The sequence below is a fragment of the Neltuma alba genome, unplaced genomic scaffold (genome assembly GCF_004799145.2).
Source record: "Neltuma alba isolate B1F8T4 unplaced genomic scaffold, ASM479914v2 tig00002374_pilon, whole genome shotgun sequence".
In the NCBI taxonomy this organism is placed as follows: domain Eukaryota; kingdom Viridiplantae; phylum Streptophyta; class Magnoliopsida; order Fabales; family Fabaceae; genus Neltuma; species Neltuma alba.
In genome coordinates, this window is record NW_021632837.1 from 124,220 (window position 1) to 146,590 (window position 22,371).

The 22,371-nt window shown below is 38.4% G+C and overlaps 3 protein-coding genes, 1 long non-coding RNA gene and 1 other non-coding gene across 7 annotated transcripts; 4 read left to right on the forward strand and 1 right to left on the reverse strand.

Moving 5' to 3' along the window:
• Positions 1 to 1,451: 1,451 nt before the first annotated feature.
• LOC114723352 (uncharacterized) lies at positions 1,452 to 21,473 on the forward strand. The gene is made up of 3 exons (XR_003738228.1): positions 1,452 to 1,464; positions 3,703 to 3,704; positions 21,175 to 21,473. It is a non-coding gene; the product is annotated as an uncharacterized LOC114723352 (long non-coding RNA).
• TRNAA-AGC (transfer RNA alanine (anticodon AGC)) lies at positions 3,589 to 3,661 on the reverse strand. The gene has a single exon. It is a non-coding gene; the product is annotated as a tRNA-Ala (tRNA).
• On the forward strand, positions 8,080 to 12,905 carry LOC114723310 (beta-galactosidase 5). The gene is made up of 18 exons (XM_028909508.1): positions 8,080 to 8,473; positions 8,573 to 8,668; positions 8,801 to 8,913; positions 8,998 to 9,064; positions 9,155 to 9,247; positions 9,408 to 9,551; positions 9,663 to 9,751; positions 9,861 to 9,966; positions 10,124 to 10,211; positions 10,370 to 10,488; positions 10,595 to 10,759; positions 10,871 to 11,049; positions 11,219 to 11,328; positions 11,423 to 11,532; positions 11,643 to 11,753; positions 11,841 to 11,954; positions 12,027 to 12,229; positions 12,378 to 12,905. Exons 1-18 carry the CDS (start codon positions 8,294 to 8,296, stop codon positions 12,520 to 12,522), a joined length of 2,232 nt encoding a protein of 743 aa, XP_028765341.1. The 5' UTR covers positions 8,080 to 8,293; the 3' UTR covers positions 12,523 to 12,905.
• On the forward strand, positions 13,499 to 16,386 carry LOC114723320 (lon protease 2). Of its 2 annotated transcripts, none has more exons than XM_028909517.1 (2): positions 13,499 to 14,769; positions 16,238 to 16,386. In XM_028909517.1, the coding sequence occupies exon 1, from the start codon at positions 13,829 to 13,831 to the stop codon at positions 14,687 to 14,689; it is 861 nt and encodes a 286-aa protein (XP_028765350.1). In that variant the 5' UTR covers positions 13,499 to 13,828; the 3' UTR covers positions 14,690 to 14,769; positions 16,238 to 16,386. The 2 variants fall into 2 exon arrangements, with proteins under 2 accessions (XP_028765350.1, XP_028765357.1); XM_028909524.1 differs by lacking the exon at positions 16,238 to 16,386 and adding an exon at positions 15,368 to 15,855.
• On the forward strand, positions 17,654 to 21,473 carry LOC114723336 (glucose-induced degradation protein 8 homolog). 2 transcript variants are annotated; one of them, XM_028909541.1, is made up of 7 exons: positions 17,654 to 17,965; positions 18,951 to 19,092; positions 19,522 to 19,669; positions 19,748 to 19,823; positions 20,400 to 20,511; positions 20,687 to 20,778; positions 20,998 to 21,473. In XM_028909541.1, the coding sequence occupies exons 1-7, from the start codon at positions 17,933 to 17,935 to the stop codon at positions 21,040 to 21,042; spliced, it is 648 nt and encodes a 215-aa protein (XP_028765374.1). In that variant the 5' UTR covers positions 17,654 to 17,932; the 3' UTR covers positions 21,043 to 21,473. The 2 variants fall into 2 exon arrangements, with proteins under 2 accessions (XP_028765374.1, XP_028765367.1); XM_028909534.1 differs by lacking the exon at positions 20,998 to 21,473 and having other exon boundaries at positions 20,400 to 20,773.
• Positions 21,474 to 22,371: the final 898 nt, after the last annotated feature.

Sequence of the window (22,371 nt, forward strand, 5' to 3'; positions counted from 1 at the left end):
AACAACTAAATCAATCAAGTTTAGTTTTGCACTTCTATCCCCACACTAACTCGTCATTCCTCAATAAACGATCTATAGTAGGATATCACAAACTCATTCAAGAACTCTTTAATCATAATTGGACCGTACCCCTTCGGACTTTGCCCTTTCCCCTTTCCCTGACAACGTACGGATTCATGAGCCCATGTCTCTCACCAGCACCAATACATGTTATGTATATATGTGTGGTAACTAGACAGGATCTCAGAAAGCCACACCAGAAAAAGGGTGTGATCTGAATGAGCATCGTATCATTCTTAATGACGAAGAAGATCATTTCATTAATTAGGTCGCCCTACTCCTACATCTATCTGATTACCAACTTTATTCACTGCAGATGCTCCTCGAGTCGTGCCTACCTTTCTTAATTTGCCGCAAAGGCGACTTGCCCTTTTTTAATCTTATCTTTTGGTCAGAGATAAAGAGGGGTAAAAATCTATCAAGAATCTCATGTACAGGATTTTCTGATCTTTTTGCAATGAGAGAGATTAATCGCATCTTCTTCTTTTCCCCAAGTGGTCTGCCCTTCTACACCGCTTTACTATTTTGCATGGATCCTCTGAATTAATAACCCCATCCCACGTCTTTCTTCTTTGTCATGTTTCTTTGAGGACATATATTCTATTCATGTTACGTGTATAATATAATAATACAGTATAACAGCTCATTACATGCTGATGATAGCGGTTTAAATATTGTGCCAGCTGACAGCTTGTGTTTCAATAGCATACCAATATTATATTCCGTCTGTTTCTTTTTATAAGATTTTTTGTTGTATTGAACTAATCGCATAAAAAAGATTGATTGAAATTAGTTGTGTGTTGATTTACTTTTAAAAAAAAATTGCCTGACATCTGAAATCAGAAATCACCTTGATACCTCAAATATGACTCGAGTTTCTGTGTCATTTTTAGAATAGCTCGATAAATACTTCACTAACATTTCCTTAGTTTGCTGTTAATTATAGTAATTATAAGGCACCGGTAATTGCATAAATTAGTCGGGCTGGCAAGACAGGTAGTATAATCTAATGATTTATTGACAGTGAGGCTTGGTAAATTTTGAACCGTTGCCAGACGGCAATCAAGCTATGTTTTCCCCGTACATCCATCGATACTTTTTAATATTTATATTGGAGAATTGCACTCCTCTTGATTGAGAAAATGGATTGGATAACACTTTCTAACGTGAGTTATATTAATATTCCCTCATGTTTATATATCAAGAGAACTAGCTAGAAACACCCGACCCGCGCGCGCACGCACAACTCTCTCTGTGTATCCCAAACAAAAATCTATCGAAGATGTACGTGTTATTAGCAAACTTGATAATTAGGATATAAAGTGCATACACATTAATTAAAGCTAGACGGAAGAAAGAAGAGCATCTGTATATAATACGAGCATGATGATGATTATATAAACGGTGCAAGGTTCTATGTGCTTGTTGGAAGACATACTTTCTGCGCAAGAGCGATTAAAGGGCCTCGTTCGTTCTTCGTCAGGCTCCCTAAGCAGCCAGCAGAATTCGAATCGATGGGCTTTTTTAAGATCAGAAGCTTGTTTTATTTATTTCGAATCTCTTTAACCAGTGGAGTACGTTTGCTCAAAAGCGGGAGAGAGAATCTGTCTGCGTACTCTAAAGGATTTGTTTATATAGGAGGGGCATTGGGTCAGTTGCACGAGAACAAGATTTGAATGGGTACTTTTGTTGTTCTCTCTCTGACTAATGAGTGTTACAATATTTGTGTTGGCCTTAAAGGTGGTACTTGTACTGCTGATTGCCTTAATGGACTCGCGAATCTTTTCCATTCCATCACCATCGTGCTCCTTTCACTGTCTTTCTTTTTAGTTAGAACCTATTCGATCTTTGCATTTTACAAGGACCCTCCCTTTTGCATTTTTCCCTTTCGTAGTGCAAAGCAGGATGGAGGGTACAACGTCACTTTGAAGCGGCAAGTGCAGACGTTGATGTTCCAGAGGACAAGAGGCAGAATGAATCATATTTATATGTCTCTTTCATCGTAAGTACTGAGATTAGATTCTTCCACTTCTGAATTTTTCAATTGTTTATTAAGGTTTGCCTATATCACGTACCTCGTCTTTTTCTCTCTACGCGACAGGTTACGGTAGAAAGTGATTCGAGATCTGGCCACCTAGGCTACGCAAAATACTCATGGTGACACCCGAATATATAGAGAGTATACGAGATCATCCTTTTTATGCTTTTTATGAAATTTACAGCTCAGTTTCAAGCGTGCCTTCTTGTCGTTAATTAATTGTTGCCGTTTTTTCAGATTTTTTTAACCACACAGGTAACATCTCTCTCATCTCGTTGTCCAGTAGTTTAATTATGATAAAAGACGAACCGGTGAAGGAATCACATTCTTCGGGAAGATGCAATATAAGGATCAAATCTGCTTTGCCGAATTAGTTATGAAAAAGGAGAACCACAAGGGATTATTCTAGCTAGTTGCCCACAGAAAGGGGTCAGTAGTGTAGCTCGTAAGTCGTAACTAAAGAGGGTTTGTTTTCTAAACTATATATAGATGCTCAAATTTTAGATTTAGCATTTACTTAGTGAAATTCTACCGGATGACAGGTCCACTTCACTCTTAAAATCGTTATATGAAATCAACTGATGAAGTTCAACTCATTAATCTTAAAGCAACAGTTAACTCAAAGGTGTCTTTGATCTATTTTTGGTGTGGGGGGGGGGATAAAGAAGAAACTGTGTATAAATATTTGAAGACGTAGATTTGGAGGACTATTTAATGCACGCCTTAGTATTTATAACTGCACAATCAGGAAGATCTGCGACTTTTAAATCTTGGGGAAAAAATCTTTTGCTTTTTCTTTTTTAAAAAAATTTGCAATTAATTTCATTGCCATTAATTTATCTATTATTTTTTTGGCAACTATTATTTAATAATTTACACATGCAAAAAAAAAAAAAAACAATTAGAGGGAATGTGGTAATGACTAGCGAGTGCATGCATCTCACTATGTTAGTGAAATGGCAGGCAAATTAATGAGAATGTTATCCATATAAATGTAAAGATTAAGGACGATTCGTTATCAAATTATAAAAATTAAAGAATTCATGTACGCTGAACTTAAAAGTTAGGGTGTTTTATGTGATTTGAATTTAAATTTATGCAAAACCAATTATCAATCATCGATAATGTAACAAATCAATTAAGCTTTGGTGACTAGTTCCCAAGGGATTAAGATTTTTCAAAAAATTAAAGTAAAGGTGATAGCTGAGTATGAAATTACATTTACATAGAATAGAAGGGTCTCGGGAAATAAGAGCCATTTGTGGATTTTGTGAGAATAAAGTAATTCTCTTGATCCAAAAGTTAGGCCGATATCTCTCCCTCTCAGTTTTCATTTTGGTCCAACTCATAACCCCTGGCTGGTCCGAAATGGAAAAGTTAAAACCCAGAACTTTTGGGCCTTCAAAGACAAAACTAGGCTATAAATATGAAGCCAGCCAGAAGGTCAGGAATTATGGGCCCCACACAAAAGTTTCTTCGAAGGATCAAGATGGAGATGCGGGGTATCGATCCCCGTACCTCTCGCATGCTAAGCGAGCGCTCTACCATCTGAGCTACATCCCCTGACGCTTTGGCTTCCTTCAGATATATTTATTTGTAGCTAGAAGTTGTTGAAGTAATTATTTTATTGTTTAAAGAACTTGCCCACGTCAAAACACGTCATCGGCCCAACTGAAGAATGGGTGCTGGCCCGGCGGCATCCTCTCAATTGCTACCCGTACGCCCCTCATGCGTTACTCTCCTATGTTTTAAATATAAAATTTATTTTATAATCCTTCATAATTATAGCTTTTTTTCCTTCAAACTGTGAAGAAATATACTACCATCAGACTTTGATTTTCACGTTAAATGTTTTAATAAAAATAATTTCGTAGTATTATAATAATTTCTTTCAGCAGAATACTATTATAATATTCATTAATTATTGATAACATGAAAATTATCAAGCGATTTTAACCGCATTTTGCACGGAAGAACGAAGAAGTGAGGGAAACGAGCCAATTTGTCAAGGAGGAGCCTATATACTGGAGTAAACCAAAGGCTTAAGCTATTGTTCATTCGTTTGATTGGTCTTTATTTTGTGTATATATTATCTTATCACGCAGTACGCACTCATACTCCCTGTTTCTCGCTTTATAGAACCAGCCCGTGAAAAATGTGTTATTTCTCGCATGGGACTCTTGTTTATTCGGGACAGTAACAAAAAAAAAAAAGTTAAAATTTTGTAAATACCAAACAAGAAATGTTAATAAAAATTTGTTATCATTTGTAAATTTAGACTTATCAATACCAGATAAAGTAATGTTATCAAATATGATTTGGGGTAGAGCCGGTAATATGGGCCAACCCGCTAATTATGGGTTGACCCGTGGCTGGCCTAAAGCTTGACGGGTTAGGTTTTTTAGAACCGTTTTCTGACGGGCTGGAATTTTTTCAACCCAGCCCGCCAAGGTGGGTCGGCGGGTTAGGCCCACCAACCCACCAAATTTTGTATTTTTTTTTACTTTTTTTTAATAAAACCTACTCAAATTCCTAAATACGTAAAATAAAACATGCAAATAGAAATTATCATAAATAAAACATGGAATCCATCTAAAGTTTTAAGTTTCAAGTTTCAAATATATCAAAATATTAAACATATGATTAAATGAACATGATATGTCTTTAATAATTTAACAAACACCTCAAATTAAAACATAAATCCAAATTAACACTACTACAAAGTTACAAACACAATGTCACTACACAAATCACTATCAAGTATCAGCTATCAAGTGTTCAATCATCACTCATGAGCCAGGGCAAAGACGCAAAGCAGAGATAGAGAGCGGAGAGCTTGGGGCTTGGGAGTTGGGACTTGGGAGTTAGGACTGGTCGAGGGTGACTGGGAGACTAGGTCTGGGAGAGTTGGGAGTTTGGGAGGAGTGCGATACGCAAGCAAAATGTGAAAATGGGATCGTGTTGGTGTTGCCGTGTTAGACTGTTTGACATTGACTGCTTACTGTTGGACTGTGGACTGGGCCGAGAGTGTAGATACTGAGAGGCAAAGGGAAAAATTTGCAAAAAAAAAAAAAAAAAAAAGGTTAAACGGGTTGGCCCGCTAACCCTGTGGGTTAGCCCCGTCGCAGGTTTGGGCTTGACGGTTATGGATTCAAAACTTTCATTTTAAAATGGTACCAATTTTTATCAACCCAACCCGTCACTTGTTGGCGGGTTGGCGGGTTGAATCTGCGGGCTCAACTTATATTACCGGTTTTAACTTCTACTGGCCAGGGACGCTTCTAGCATCTGGAGAATTTCTCTGATTAAAGCATGGTCATCGTGCATATCCCGTACCTCGCTTCTATCTATCCTTGTATCGCTTCCAGAGAGTGTAGCTGGATGATAATCGTTTTATGCCCGCCGCCCCCAGCCCTTTTCAACCCTATGAGGCATCCCCGCTGTTCAACGGAGAGAGGGACACCCGAGACGAGTCTAAACATGAAGTCGCTAAAGTCTAAACGATTAGTGCCTCCCATCCTTAATACTAATACTAAGAAATAATTAATTAATCTAAATAAATTAAAAAAATTAATTAAACTAATTATTTATAATAATTATGTATTATCTTTCTTAAGATATCCTTGCTAATCAAGTGTATTGATTAGAATAACTATTTGAAGAAATACTTAACACCTGCAATTACTATTTTAAGAAAATTAGTTAAATTCGTTAATTATAACAAACTTAGGTCTCAAACTAATTTCTCTAACGACATGCATTGAAATTATCTTTTGATAAGAATCTTTTGAAATCACAGTCAAGAGGATAATTTAGACAAAAGATGATAATAAATCTGACTTTCTCAGACAAACACATTTGCATTGCATGTAATGCGCGGCAGCAGCGACTGAGATGGGGCCTCCCTCATATAATCTAATCTCACAGCGCAGTGCCTGCCGACATAAACGGACATGCTCCATTCTGTCCAAGCAGTAGCCCGTGGGTACCCCTCGCCGACAAACGGCGACGTTACGGAGTCTCCCTCATCAGGTTTGAACTCTCGAGTAACGAGGACCGAGCATCGATGAGCCGATCATTTTTTGAAATACGTATTAATTAAAAAACTAACCACATTGTACTAAATCAACATACTCGCACAAACTATAACATGCCAGTTCCCAGACTTGAAAGATTATATTTGAGCGTCCATGTACCCTTGCTTTCTTCTGTTTGTTCCCCCCGTGGAGTTGAAGGTGAAGTAAGAGCGCAGATATTCAACGTAACAGTGCATTAATAAGATAAACCATCAACTCTAACCCACCGTCCCTCTGCCTCCATGCCCGTCCCGTGTGATTGAATAATAGTATGAACCCTGCACATCATCAAGTGTTTTAAACAAGTCATCCTTATAATATTTATAATTCATCATTAATAATATCTCTGATTTTTAATATAACAACTAGTTAACAATTTGAGTAGATTAAATAAATTGGTTAAGTAAGTTATTTATAATAAATAAGTATTGTATTTTCTAAAATATCTTTGCTAATCAAATTTACTGGTTAGAACTATTATTATTACAAAGATTATCTTTAAAAAAATAGATAAATATGAAAAACAAAATAAATTAAAATCTTATACTTAAAATCAAAATAAAAGTTAAATCAACTCTTATATTAAGAAATAGAGGAGACAGTACATAACATGATTACTCTTCGTGAATTGTGCGTGTGTTGCATCAAATGAAAGCTCAAGATAAAATATTCATAATTTATGAACAATATATTTGTTTATGAGTTTTACGTACGGATTGATGATCTTAGAAAAAATAAAAAGATATTAAAAAAAGAGAAAATCGTAAAAAAAAAAACCGTCAAAATAAAAAAATTATAAATAAAAACCCGTTATAATTAGTACGTGTTCTGACAATAATTTTTATAAAAGGGTCTTTGTGTGCAATTTTTAATTACAGCTGTCCTTTTTTGTGATTTTTTCTTAAAAAAATGCTGAAATAATTTGACATTAAGCAAAAACTTCCTTCTTTTCATTTATTTATTTTACGAGGAGAAAATAGAAAGAAAGGCCAGGAGTAGGAGCATATGGCGACAGGAAGTAAAAACAAAAGAGAAGAGAAACAGCCAAACATTAGGTCGGATTCCCTCACAGCACAGGTCACAAAAGACAAATGGAATGGAGAGGCTGGCTTTGTGCTGGAGTCCCCCTCACGTAGTTCTATTATTTGTGCGTGGGGCCTTCCCCACAACAAGGCTTCTGTTTCAAATACGAGCATTTTCTTTTTCCCAAAACATATGTACATGTACTAACACGTCAAATCTAGTTATACATATGCAGAAAGCTTAGAAGGGTAAGAAGGCGATTACAAATATATGATGCCGTGTGGAAAAACTTGTTTTGCCATAGCTGGTAACAATAAGTTTAAGCTTTAATGATGGCATTGTGATGTTGAAGCAAGAGTGGCACATCACAACAAAGTAAGTTGCAAAGCGGGTCCAAGTGGTATCATTGCTCAACATTTATGAAAATTAGTCCCTACCCCCATTATTTAAAAAAAAAAACTAAAGTTTCTTTATGATCTTTTGTATCATTTCATTCAGGTGCTTTAACTATCCATGTTCAACCACCCCATTCCGACTGACATTACACAACAAGTGCCTGGCATTTCAAATTATCCATTCCTCCATATGAAAGCATACTGTTTTTTTTTTGGCCAAAGGAAGCATACTGTTAATGTTAATAACTTCCTTCAGATATTGATGCCGCGGTCATCAAATTTTGTCACCCGACAGGATATTTTGCTTCTTTTGGCTTATAAGAAATGGGGGACCGGACTTCTGCAGCTGCTGCTTTAGATATTCTCAAAATAAATTCAAGCCCGCAACAGAGTTTCATGGGACGAGCAATATTTACTTTGTACTTCTTAACCTCACGAAAGTGTTCGTTGCCCGCAGAATGCCCCTCCCTCGTCTGACAATGCCGCTATTTTCTAATAATTGTTACCAAACCCAAATACATTATTACCCTAAAAAAAACTAAATATATGTGGTGAGAGCAGAGTGGTTAGCCAAAGAATAATAACACACATAACAAACACAGTGGTTGTGTTTGCTGAATATTAAAGCAGAGGCAGAAAGAACACCACATTGCGCCTCCCTGAGTTATCTTTTCAAAGTTCCCTCCAATTAGCTCAGAGATATGGAGAGCATTCAAAGCATCTTGACTCCAAAGCTGCTCATATTGTTCTTCACGACCTTGTTTTTGTGTTCTGAACTGACCCATTGCAGCGTAACTTATGATAGAAAGGCCATCATCATCAATGGTCAAAGGAAAATTCTCATCTCTGGTTCCATTCACTATCCCAGAAGCACTCCACAAGTATGCCTTCTTTTTACTTGCTCTCGTCGAATTTGTATCTCTCATTTGTTGATAATGGCGTCAATGAGCTTTTTATGTCTGAAATGCGCGGTACCGTAGATGTGGGAGAATCTTATTCAGAAGGCTAAAGATGGAGGCCTAGATGTCATTGACACTTATGTCTTCTGGAATGTCCACGAACCATCTCCTGGCAAGGTTCTCCTCTGCACGCTGATTCAATTCATTTTCTTCTCTTTGCAGTTCATTTCTCGAATTAAATCAAACCAAACATTTTCTTTTACCATGCACTTTTGAGTTTTTTCTTATTTTTCTGCTGTGGGTTTGCAGTACAACTTTGAAGGGAGATACGATTTGGTGCAGTTCATTAAGACAGTGCAGAAGGTGGGGCTTTATGTTCATCTTCGCATCGGGCCTTATGTGTGCGCCGAGTGGAACTATGGGTACACACACTTTCAACCTTTCAATTTCTTGTTTAGTTCTGTGGTATGAATATTGTTAGTGATTCGCATTGTTTGTATGTGTAGAGGATTTCCTGTATGGTTGAAGTATGTTCCAGGCATCAGCTTCAGAACAGACAATGGGCCTTTCAAGGTTGAAATCTAATTCCATTCACATCCTGTTTCTCCCTCCTCTCCCACTTACCTGACCCTTCGATTGTCTTACTTTGTCTTAATCTCTTAGGCGGCAATGCGTGGCTTCACCCAGAAAATTGTCCAGATGATGAAAAATGAAAAGCTATATCAATCTCAGGGGGGCCCAATCATTCTTTCTCAGGTATATGTGGCTCCTACAATAAACTACGTAACTCAAGTCTTTATTCAACTATTGTCTGCCAAATACCGCTTCCTGACTGAAATCTTGTACTTCATATATAAGTAACCTAGTTTCCTATATATATATATATATATAATTTTTTATCTCTATTGCTTGATAGATTGAGAACGAGTATGGACCAGAAAGCAGGGAGCTGGGAGCTTCTGGTCGTGCATACGTAAATTGGGCTGCAAATATGGCAGTTAAATTGGATACGGGTGTTCCATGGGTGATGTGCAAGGAAGATGACGCCCCAGATCCCGTGGTAAGCCCTCTCATTTGCCTCACCCACCTTTACATATAGAATTTCTTTTAGTTCATCTTTATTCTATTTTCACCGGCTGCTTAATTTGATCCATTTAATTCTTCATGACAGATAAATACGTGCAACGGTTTTTACTGTGATTATTTCTCTCCTAATAAACCGTACAAGCCCACCCTGTGGACCGAGACTTGGAGTGGCTGGTAAGTTTAATATCACATTTGAAGCTACTCGAATAACTGTAAGTTCGGTTCTTTCAATCCTCAGATTTGATTTTTCTTTTATCCTTCCTGCTTTCCCCATGTTCATTAGGTTCACAGAATTTGGTGGGCCAAGTCATCAACGACCAGTTGAAGATCTAGCATTTGCAGTTGCTCGATTCATACAAAAGGGTGGCTCACTTGTCAATTACTACATGGTTGGTCCCCTCTCATGAACTGCTATTTATCAAAACGTAATGTGCCCTGGTCATAATGAAAAATCAACGGGTACTCATGATGTATCTGTACTCTACTGTTGCAAACTTCAAAACAAAATAATTGAGTTTCACCTATGTGATTAATGACGAAATACAGTATCATGGAGGAACTAATTTTGGACGCTCTGCTGGAGGCCCGTTCATCTCTACAAGTTATGATTATGATGCTCCAATTGATGAATATGGTGAGAAGATTTTTCTTGAATATTTTAAAAAAATTACGGGAAGAGTTTATGATTGTTTTTGTTTCTCTGGCAGTTTTCTTTTAGGCATCTAACTACACCCTTAAAACTATGTACTCTTATATTTGACTAGTAAGAGTTGAGTAATTTTTGCATGATAGGCTTGATCAGGGAACCTAAATATAGTCATTTAAAGGAGCTTCACCAAGCCATCAAGCAATGTGAACCTGCCTTGGTGTCTTCGGATCCTACTACTACTTCACTAGGAACGTATCAGCAGGTCTATTGTCTGTGATGTGAAGCATTACATTACCTTTTTCTAGTTACAAAAATCATAGGCAAACCAACCTTACTTGTGAATGACACGGATCTCCTGGAAATTCCAGGCTCATGTATTCTCTTCAGGGACGGGAGCATGTGCAGCTTTTCTGGCAAACTATCATTCCAAGTCTTCAGCTAGAGTGACATTTAATAACAATCACTATGATTTGCCTCGTTGGTCTATAAGCATTCTCCCTGATTGCAGAAAAGAAGTATTTAACACGGCAAATGTAAGTACATTTCAAGGGTCTTGTGCCATCTTGATTCCGCACGAAACAAGTCTTATCAGCACACTCTATTATGTCAAGTTGCTGAGTACACTGCCATGTTTTTTCATAAAGGTTAGAGTTCAAACATCACAAGCGCAAATGGTGCCTACGAATTCAAAGTTGTTCTCATGGGAGACCTATGATGAAGATCTTTCTTCTCCGGCTGAAATTTCAGGGATTACAGCGGCCGGACTCTTGGAACAAATAAACGTTACCAGAGATACTAGCGACTATCTATGGTACATTACTAGGTGAGGAACTCCATAATCTGCATAAATCTTACTGCCTAAGTGTTAGTCATTTTGTTGAGAATAGGAAAGCTAGGAGGCATGGACGCACAACACGAGGCACAGGACTAATACGGGCATCACAATACTAATACGTCATAAACTTAGTTGTTTTCCGGTTTACATGTCACAGTGTGGACATTAGCTCTTCCGAATCATTTCTTCGAGGAGGACAGAAACCCAGTATCATCGTTCAGTCGTCAGGCCATGCCGTCCATGTGTTCGTTAATGGGCAATTTTCAGGTAAGTAGTTTAAGTTTAACCCGGTAGTTGTGATCTTCGCACATTAAATCAATATATCAAAGTCAAGAAATATCTTAGGCAACGTCTTTTGCAGGGTCTGCTTTTGGGACAAGGGAACAAACTAGTTGCAAATTTAATGGTCCGGTCAATCTACGCCCTGGAACTAATAAAATCGCTCTTCTCAGCGTAGCTGTTGGATTACCGGTTAGTAATCAGTACAAAGCCAATGTCTTGCTTTTGTGAGAATCAGGGTGGAGTTTACACATAGCATTGTTAGCCACTGACTTCTTCCCTTTTTCTGTCTCTGTTGGAAGAATGTCGGTCTTCATTTTGAAACATGGAAGACAGGGATCAATGGCCCAGTTTTGATTCAGGGTCTTGACAAGGGAACCAAAGATTTAACTTGGCAACAATGGTCTTACCAGGTCCCATGCGTAAAGAAACATTATATTGATTATGCAGGCTTCAATTAAAGTATTTCATTTTAATAATCATGGCATATTGTTGAACAGATTGGGCTTAAAGGAGAGGCTATGAATTTGGTATCTCCTAATGGGGTTTCATCTGTTGACTGGGTACAAGAGTCACTAGCTGCCCAAAGCCAGCAGCAACTTAAATGGCACAAGGTAAGGAAAATTATTGGGCTGCAACAAGAAACATTGCAAAAGGTGATTAACAGTAAAGTTGAAACATTGCAGGCCTATTTTGACGCACCGGAAGGAGATGAAGCATTGGCCTTGGACATGGGCAGCATGGGAAAGGGTCAAGTGTGGATCAACGGTGAGAGCATAGGAAGGTATTGGTTGGCTTATGCAAAAGGTGACTGCAACTCTTGCTCCTATTCTGGCACTTTCCGGCCTGATAATTGCCAACTTGGTTGTGGAAAACCCACCCAACGATGGTACTCTTACTGATCTGTTCTCTAAGTTTCAATTTTGGGCATTACTCTCTTATCTCCTCTGTTATGGATCTAATAATCTCCTTCTATGCTTGTTAGCAGATGAGTAGATATTTCCCATTTGATTTTGTGGATGAATGCAATTTTGCAGGTATCACGTTCCCAGATCCTGGTTAAAGCCAACCAACAACTTGATAGTTATTTTTGAAGAATTAGGTGGGAATCCTTGGAAAATATCTCTTGTAAAGCGAACCTTGAATACACCTGCAGTTGCTGAACCCAAATCAAAGAATTGAGGGGGGGGGGGGAGCATGAGCAAGCAGAAGTACATTGCCTCCCTGTGAAAATTCTTGGTTCATTGTGATTGATTCGTTGTAAAGGAGTGGTTTTTAGCATGCAGTGAATTTAAGCCTGTTTGACTTGGCAGTTGTTAGCTAGCAGACTCAATGCAAAATATGAAATGGCCCCTAAATAGCTGAATCTGCGATGTTGTATGAGATGGCTAAATCTACAAGACCGCTTTGAGTTTTATTCTTAGAAGAATGAAGAGCATTTGATAGAGTTGCCATCTCTGGGAGAATGTTATACTTTACTTTCAATTAACATTGTTAAGAAGAGTTCATTCATGCAAATTCATTAGGATTCAGACTCTGAAAAACTGAGCGATTGGTTGTTTGGCGATTTGACTTTGATTAGTTCGGACGCTTTAATGGAAACAAGAATATATGCAGTTTGTATATTGACTCAGAAACAGGAATGGAAGTATGATAATGATCGACAGGGTCCGCAGTCTGCTTCAAAAGAGAGGATTGATGCTCGAATTCCTGCGGGGAACATCACTTAAAATGGAAAACCAAGGATGCTCTAGGAATTTCGGGATTACGTACTTATTCCTTGTATGCTTTAAGTTCCATTACGCATATGGCATCCCAGTTCCCGACAAGACTAGGAGCGGGAGACCAATGCTTCCTTCTTCAAACCGTTGAGTCCATCCATTACTAGCTCAACTTTTGTAAAACAAGCATAAAATGTCTGGCTGTCTTTCCTAATTCCTATTCCAAGTTACTTTCAAAAGCAAGGTAAAAGAGCACCCCATTCATCTTAGGTGGCCCCAAAAATAGCCCCCCATTGGCTCTCCCTTCTCTTTCGACGGCTCGAGATTTTTGTTTTTGGTCCATGACAATGATTGAAGGAGTCATTGTCGCCCTTGCCATCTCATTATTTTTTTCATGGTAGAATTTTTTAAAAAGAAATTTCAAGATTTCCTTCGGAAAATAAAAGAAAGGATTAGGAAGTGATTTAGAGCTTGACGGCACGTGGAAAGCCCATGACCGCATGTAGGCACACTCGTCTCACTTCTTCTCACCTTATCGTCCACAGAGAATGGGCTAAGGCGTCAAGCCACGAGATTTTTAAAAATCTGTAAGGATGATCGAAAAGCAGAAATTGGATTCAGACAGATATGAGTGGAAAATCACAGTCTCCATACACAGCTGAGAGGAATCCCCGCAATAACAAGCTCACGTCTTCCACATAATCCTTTCTCTCTTCACCCCACCATAAAGAAACAAACCCCATAAACGCCTTCCCTCTCTACTTGGAATGACGCAAATGGCATTCCCCCAACTCATCCCCTCTGCTTCATCTTCCTCGTCCTTGAACCCCAATAAACTTGCCTACTCTTCCAATCCTAATCTTCATTTCCCTTCACGGCCTCTTCTTCGCTGCCGCCTCCCCCACTTCCGTCGCCGCCGGCGGCATGATTCCCTCCGCTGTTCTTCCTCATCTTTCTCGGAGAAGCACCACACCAACTCCCCCAAATCAGACGACGTGGTGGAACTCCCTCTTTTCCCTCTTCCCCTTGTTCTCTTCCCCGGCGCTATCCTTCCTTTGCAGATCTTTGAGTTCCGTTACCGCATAATGATGCACACTCTCCTTCAGACCGATCTTCGTTTCGGGGTTATCTACTCCGACGCTCTTTCCGGCACAGCCGACGTTGGCTGCGTCGGTGAAGTCATTAAGCACGAGCGCCTCGTCGATGACCGTTTCTTCTTAATCTGTAAAGGCCAAGAGCGGTTCCGCGTCACCAACCTTGTCCGCACCAAGCCCTACCTGGTCGCTCAAGTGACCTGGCTCGAGGATAGGCCGTCTGCGAATGGCGAAGAGGACCTTGACGGTTTGGCCACTGAGGTGGAGACCTATATGAAAGATGTCATACGTTTATCCAATCGACTGGGGGGAAAACCGGAGAAGGAAGTGGGGGATTTGAGAAGGAACCTCTTTCCCACGCCTTTTTCTTTCTTTGTAGGCAGCACATTCGAGGGCGCGCCAAGAGAGCAGCAAGCTTTGCTTGAATTGGAGGACACTGCCACAAGATTGAAGAGGGAGAAGGAAACCTTAAGAAACACGCTTAATTACTTGACTGCTGCCTCAGCTGTTAAGGACGTCTTTCCTTCTTCTTAGTAGAGGTTGAAATTTCAAAACAGAGGAGGAAAGTGAATAGTAAATTCGCTCAATGAAGCATACTGAGGAGCAACGAGGAGGTAATTTTCCGTACTCTGGCTCTTTTGTAATTACACTGGCAGGGTTTGGGAAAGTTGTAAATTTTGGTGTGTAATTGAACATGCTTGATCTTAATCGTAGCCTGTAGTTGCCTATTATTTGATTTTGTGATAATGCAGCCTGTATACACGATACGATTTGGGAAAAAAGAAGTATTGTCGTTACCAAGTGGGTCTTCATTTTGGTTTTGTGGTCACGGATCCTTCTGACTTGAAAACAGCAGTGATGTCTTGGGCGGTTTTGCTGTATTCAATTGGCATATTTGCCGTTTATTGATAACCATTTCTAGTATCGAAACTCAATTAAGGATAAATAAGAACTAAGAAGTGACTCATGAGTATTTGATGAATAGTTGCATTATTTGAAATGCCAGTTGAACTTGTTTATCAGACTCGTAGCATGACCTCTGCAACACATTTCCTTTGTGTTTCTGACTTCTGATTCCTTTTTGAGATCCGAAAGCACGGCGTGATGGGGTAGCTTTCCTTAAAACGAAACAAAAAAGTGGTTAAGAATAGACTCGAGAATATATATTTCAAGTTGTTGTGGCTAAGTAGTGGCTTTTTGGCTTGTGTGCAGTTGCATGTATTTATCAATTGCCCAGGATATTACCATCATTTTTGTTCCTGCCTTTCCTAATTCTACTTGCTGAAAACATTGCCTGTATGTTTGTTGTTGCTTCGGGAAAGCACAGATTTCTGCACATTCTTTACAAGATGAGCAGACACCTAATTTGAGATTCTCTTTCCTTATTACCTTGTTATTAATTACTTTTTGCCCCGATGACCTGTGAATAAGATTGGACATGCACCTAGTTAATATTTCGACTTAGTGGTGTATTTGAATAAAAGTTTGTCAGCTAACTAGTCCAGTGGTCCTAGCCATATTGATGTTCGGAATTGTCATGCTGTTATGTCTTAAACAAAGTTAAGCCTAAAATAGACGTTTGAACGAGTGTAAATAAGAAGGACACATAGTTTGTAATGGGAGGAGCTGCTTGACTTCAATAAAATGTACAAGTACTGAATTGAGACACAGTAAATTGCGAGAACAAAACTGTGTCCCTATTTATAGCTTCCACAATAGTGATACACTTTCTCTGCTACGGCACTTCCTTTCTCTTCATATTGCCATTTATGACGAGTCTTACCTCTTAAGATCGTGTTTTTTATTTAACTAGCCTCTGAGATCACATATCCTGTGGATCCACATTCTCCTATTCTATTGCTATTTCTTATGTCACTCGTGGATCCTAGACAGGCCCGTAACATCAACTGATATCTTGTGTTTTCCGTGACTGATATCTTCAGCTGACCATTTCCCTGAGCTGGTGTTGAACAGCCTTGGATTTTTTGTGCTAACATTACCTTAAGTTGCTGTTAATGAATGTAAGTTGTCTTGAATTATGGTTGCCTGGATGGCCTTCTTAAAATTTTGTGGCTTTGTTAGCGAGGTTGCCAAACTTGGAGTTCAACTAAACTATTGACGAGGGGTCATAATTTCTTGTTGCGCCCTTGATCTGAGCGTATCGAAGCTTCCAAAATTTGACAGGCGGTGGGAGTTGTGTTAGGAGGAGTATGGCTTCGGGTATCCATGTCTAGAGGTTCTTTAAAGGTGTTTGCTTAACAGTTTAGTTTCACTTGTTTGTTTGGGTATTGCCTTGATCCTTTGGATGGGCAATGAAATCCTTATGAGTGTACTCCATTGGGAATAAAAAGGCAAATACATCATACCAAAATGTAGCTAAGTTAGCCTCACGCGAACCTTCAAACAATCTGCATATCCATTTTTATACGTTTTAATATAGAGCAGTTTGATTTTATAACTCTGCGAATCGGATCCTACACGCTACAATTCAGTTTAATTTAGTTTGAGAATTATATTCAGACGTCGCGTCTTTATTTTTTGTTTTTGATTCAACGTCTCTATTTTTCATTCCGACAAGCATAACCCGATTCCGCTAGAATCATGTTTCCAGAGCAAAAATTTTAAAAAGGACCTTAATTCTAAAAACTCGTGTTTAAAAATTTAAACATAAGTGTATTTTAAAAGTATTTTTTGACAAATCAAAAAAATTCTTCCACATATTTGTTCTGTACATCGTAAAATCACTTCTAAAATTATGATTTGATTTCAATCTAAACACCTCATTAATCCTACCTATAGACCGAGTTAAGTTAGACAATATTTTTTGAGATAATAATTATACTTTAAATTTCTTAAATCCCAACCCACATGTATAAACAGCATGAATCTGGGCTGGAGGTCAGCCTGGTACGTGGATCCCCGTTCCTCATGCCACAAAGATAGAGTGGTCTAAAAATCAAAAAATAATTATTAATAGACCCGGTGTCATGGTGAGTTGAAGACTTGAAGGTAATATCTTGAATTATCTTCTTTGAATGTAGCAGTGATGGTTAAGTTGATGGGAGAAAATTTAATATTTTTAAGGAATTTTGATATTTTAAACTGATACAAAAAAATCACATTAAAACCCCCCTCCCAACATCGGATTGAATTCGATCACCTGAATTAGCCATCTGGTTACCGAATATGTTATACCAAAAACAATATCCACAACCACATTGATAATAACAGATTAGAAGGTATAAGCACATATACATATAACTTCCGTTGACTTCTAAGTCTACACCTGAAACTAGACAAATAATAACTTCCTATTTGAGTATTTTCATCTTGTTAAATTATCAGTGTCATCTTCACATATTAGCTTCTTCTTCTTTTTTTTTTTCCGGTTTCAATCACATATTAGCTTTTTAATATGCGTGTATGCAAATTATTTCTGTTAAAGAAAGTATATCGTAGAGGACGTAATAATTACAAGAAGCCTTTTCCGCGCACCAGGAGAAAGTCAGACAAGGCGAGGCACGTGTTTCCCGACGTCAGAGTCGGAGGCGGTGTGAATTGGATCGCTCTCTTCTGGCAGTTTCAGCCGCAGACCAGGCCCCGCCGGACGGATCGGGTCGACTCCGCAAGTCGGGTTAATCTCAGCCCAACCACCTCCTGCTTACTCGCTTTTCGTCTTCACTTGAACACAAAGTGCAAGGATTCATTGTTTCCCTCCCGCATTCGAGTATCCTGAACCCACCCCCGTCGACGCCCGGAAACTGCTCGCTATTTGTCATGGACGTCGATCCCCGCCAATACGAAAACCTCGTATGCTTCTGCTTCCTTATTGCCCCTTCATGACTCCTGTCTTTCTGGTATTACATTTTGAGGTCTTATCCAACCGAGTAATCTTTGTTCCGTATTCTCTCTTTTGTTACCATCAAAGCCTATTTCCGACGCTACTTTTACATCGGCTAGAATCTTGAAACCCCTTGATATTGTGGACTGTTTATATGTGCTTAATAGTACGTGTTTTGCCGGTTTTATATGTATGAAATCAATGCCAATTTCCTTTTTATGGTTGCTGTCTGCTGTTAACTTTGAAGGCATTATTTTATTATTACTGTTGACTGTAAGACGTCTGTTTTCTGTATGAAGGTTAAACTTACCTAGATTCAAACATTGAAGATTACATGGGAAATAGAAGATAGCTATAATTTTTACCTCATCTATTGAACCGTAAATATTGAGATGAGAATGCCATAAATACTGCAATCGAAATTGAGCCAAACCACAAGGCAGGATTCCGTAATTCTTTCCTAAACATAAGGTCAACTTTAGGATCTGTATGTTGATTAGAGTCTGCTTCAAAGTTCATTGCATGTATTGCAGAATTGTTTTGTTTGGAAGATGCTGTAGTTGAGTGGTATGTTATTCTCTGAATATATTTTTTTTTCCCCGGATAATTCTAGTTGGTTACTTGGTTGGCTTCACTGGGCTTCATTCTTTGTTGTTACTGGAGACGCAGTTGTCTTTTCCCTACTCTCATGACCCCAGAATTGGTCTAATTTTGACTATTGCCTTTCTAGTATTGGGGGTTGCACTTTATTTTAATCTTTATGTTATTGTTAATTAGGCTGAATGGATCCCATACGGTAAAAATACTCTCTAATACTTCTTGGTTACAAGCTTGCTTTTGTGCCTTCTATCAGGATACTGTCTACTAGCATGATTTTGTGGCTATATTGACTCCCTTGTCATAATTCATCTCACCGATTTCTTATTTTGATTTTTGTGGTTAATGGATTGACAGGCTATAAATGATAATGACATCCAAAACATAGTTCTGTCGTATCTTATCCATAATTGCTACAAAGAATCAGTGGAGTCATTTATTGCTTGCACTGGAATGAAGCAACCTGCAGATTATTTAGAAGACATGGAAAAAAGAAAAAGTAGGTTCATTGTTGTCTTTCTCAGGCGAAGGTTGATCAATGACTTTGGAATTGCTTGGTGTCTTATTTCCATTTTGCCTTATACAACATATTCCATTTTGCCATATACAACATAACCATCGGACTGCTTGACTTCAGTTGGAAGGATGTTGAGCCATTGTTTTCTCTTCAACTAATCTTGAAACACCTGTCCCTCTTTGAAAATGGCAGCTGAGTTTTGTCTCAAGCCTCTGGGTTGTGATTATACTTCTTTTGTTGATTTTTTTTTCTTATCAAGTGGCTTTGTCTTGACCATTTACTTTCCTACCTTCCAGTCACAAGGTGTTGGGCAATATGCATAATATTTGATGAATTTAATTATTTTTATCTTTGCAGTCTAATGTAGATTGTGAGGGCCTTTTAATGGTAATTTTAATGATTTTTATTCAGGAATTTTTCACTTTGCATTAGACGGAAATGCACTAAAGGCCATTGAGCTGACTGAACAGCTGGCACAGGATATTCTTGAGAAGAATAAGGACTTACGGTTTGATCTTTTAAGCCTTCATTTTGTTGAGCTTGTCCGTTCTAGGAAATGGTGAGCCTAGTCTAATTTTGCTTTAAAAAGAACATTTTACATACTATCTGCTTTCATTAAATCTCATTTTATTGGCAGCACAGAAGCTTTGGAGTTTGCTCAGAGCCAGCTGAGCCCTTTTGGGAAGGAGCAGAAGTACATGGAAAAGCTTGAGGCATGTGTATGATTAATCTTTGAAACCACACCCCCCCCCCCCAAAAAAAAAAAAAAAGCCAAAAAAAATGTGGGTCCTTTGGAGATTAAGTCTCTCAAACATATGTGGGACTGAGAAGCATATGTGAGTCCTTGATGTGCTAAAATTTTTGATACATAGACAGCGTTGGTTTGAGGGTTGAAGACACATGGTCAAGTTTATTACTCAGTAGTCTTGTGCGGTCCTGCTTTTACATTAGGGAGGATCATTTTGATTGAAATTTCCTTTTGTTGGTACCATTTGGCAATTACGCTTAGTAAGGTGTTCATTTTCGTTTTGTGGTAGAAGAGGAGTCTCCTTTATGTCATTATCCTGCTCTAGAGTGGAAAGTCTCATGGCTAAGTATATTGTTTAGCCCTCACATGTCGCCACTGAGGGTGTTCCCTAAATTGAGATCCTTTGTCTTTGGAAGACCAAATTGAGACATTTTATCTTGTGGGGATCAAAGTGAAAGGAGACTCATTCTTTTATAGACTAAATCATTAATTTACTTCAGATTTAATTTGATACCTAACCATTCGGTTGCCTATTATACAGGACTTTATGGCCCTTCTCGCTTATAAAGAGCCAGAGAGATCCCCAATGTTTCATCTGCTTAGCTTAGAGTATCGGCAGCAGGTTGCAGATAGTTTAAATCGAGCTATTCTTGGTTGGTTACTTGATTTCTTATTTGGTAGTATGGTTCTTTTATTCCATGGATATACCATATTATTTAGCTTCAAAATTCAATATTTCATTTCTGCCCTTCCAAATATATGGTGTATCGTGTTGATTTCTCACTTTTTTCTTTTGAAAAAAAATTTGTGGATAATGGTATTTGCCAGAACACTCAAACCTTCCCAGCTACACGGCAATGGAGAGGCTTATACAACAAGCTACAGTAGTTAGGCAGTGCTTAAGTCAAGAGGCTGGAAAGGTAATGGGCAATTCCTGTTTCTTTGGTTCGAGATTTTAAATGATCGTATTCCTGGCTAATTTCTCATGGCGTGGCATTCGTAGTTAGTTTGGACCCATATTTCTTTCGAACTGCGGAACTATTTGATATCTATTTGAGCACAATACTCATATGAGAGATGCAAGTGGTAACACCTTACCGGCGGATAACCTTATTTTCTTCTCAACTTACACACCGCAGGATGGGCCCCCACCTTTTTCATTGAAGGATTTTCTCAAAAGTTGAAACATGAACAAAGGGTGATATTGGGAGTGACGCATGGTTACCCAAGCATTTGTGGCCACATATGGGATTCGGGTGATTTGACCAGGGGTAGACGGTTGTCTGAAAGCCTGTTCGTCTATATAATCTAATAAGCAGGCTGTGGTGGTTGTTTGGTGATATTCCTTAAGTTGAATGGCCCTGGACAGATTTGCAATGTTTTCCTGGCTGAGGATTCAGTATTAGGCAGCTGATCTAACGTGTCGCCTGACCTTTGTGTGATGAAGCAGCTAAACCAAACTTTCTTTTTCCTCTTGTTCTGGAGTTCTGGTATGTGGTGTAAAAAGCGTCTGCATTTGGCCATAATTTAGCGATGAAAGAAAGCTTGTCACTGCGAAAACTGGCACGTGTAGTACCTTATTATTTTCATTTGTTCTGCAAATTCTTTGGCTCTATCTTTATGGGAAAAAGACAGAAAAATGCACATCCAACTCCAAAAGCCCAGAAACGTCCGCCCAATTCCACAAATCCCATTTTGGTACCAAGAGACCAAATTGGGATTATTATGTGAAAGGAAAAGACCACATTGCCCTTCATTTTAAATATTATTTTTAAAATATCACAGCCCTTACTGGCCGGCCGGTCACCGGACCTCCGGCAGCGGCGGTCACCGGAGCTCCGGTGACCAGTCGACAATTGGTCACCGGAGCTCCGGCGGTCGGAATTTTTTTTTTTGAAAATTTTTACAACTTCAATATAACGGTTAACAACTTTTGTAATGTTATTCACAACTTCAGTATAACAATTAACAACAGCTTTTCTGGAAAATTCAACAAACTCCGGCGACCGGAAACAATTATTTTGAAAATTTTTACAACTTTAATATAACCGTTAACAACTTTTGTAATGCCATTTACAACTTCAATATAGTAATTAATAACAGCTTTTTTGGGAAATTCAACAAACTCCGGCGACCGGAAATAATTTTTTTGAAAATTTTTACAACTTCAGTATAGCGGTTAACAACTTTTGTAACCCTATTAACAACTTCATTATAGCGGTTAACAACAACAAACTCAAGCGACCGAAAACAATTTTTTTGAAAATTTTTACAACTTCAATATAGTGGTTAACAACTTTTGTAACTCTATTAACAACTTCAGTATAGCGGTTAACAACAGGTTTTTGAGTTTGTTAAAGGCATTACTGAAGTTATAAAAATGTCACTTTTTGAATTTAAAAACTTGTTGTTAACTGTTATATCAAAGTTGTTAACCGTTATATTAGAGTTGTAAAATTTTCAAAAAAACGTAATTGTGAACGTTATACTGAAGTTGAAAATTTTTACAACTC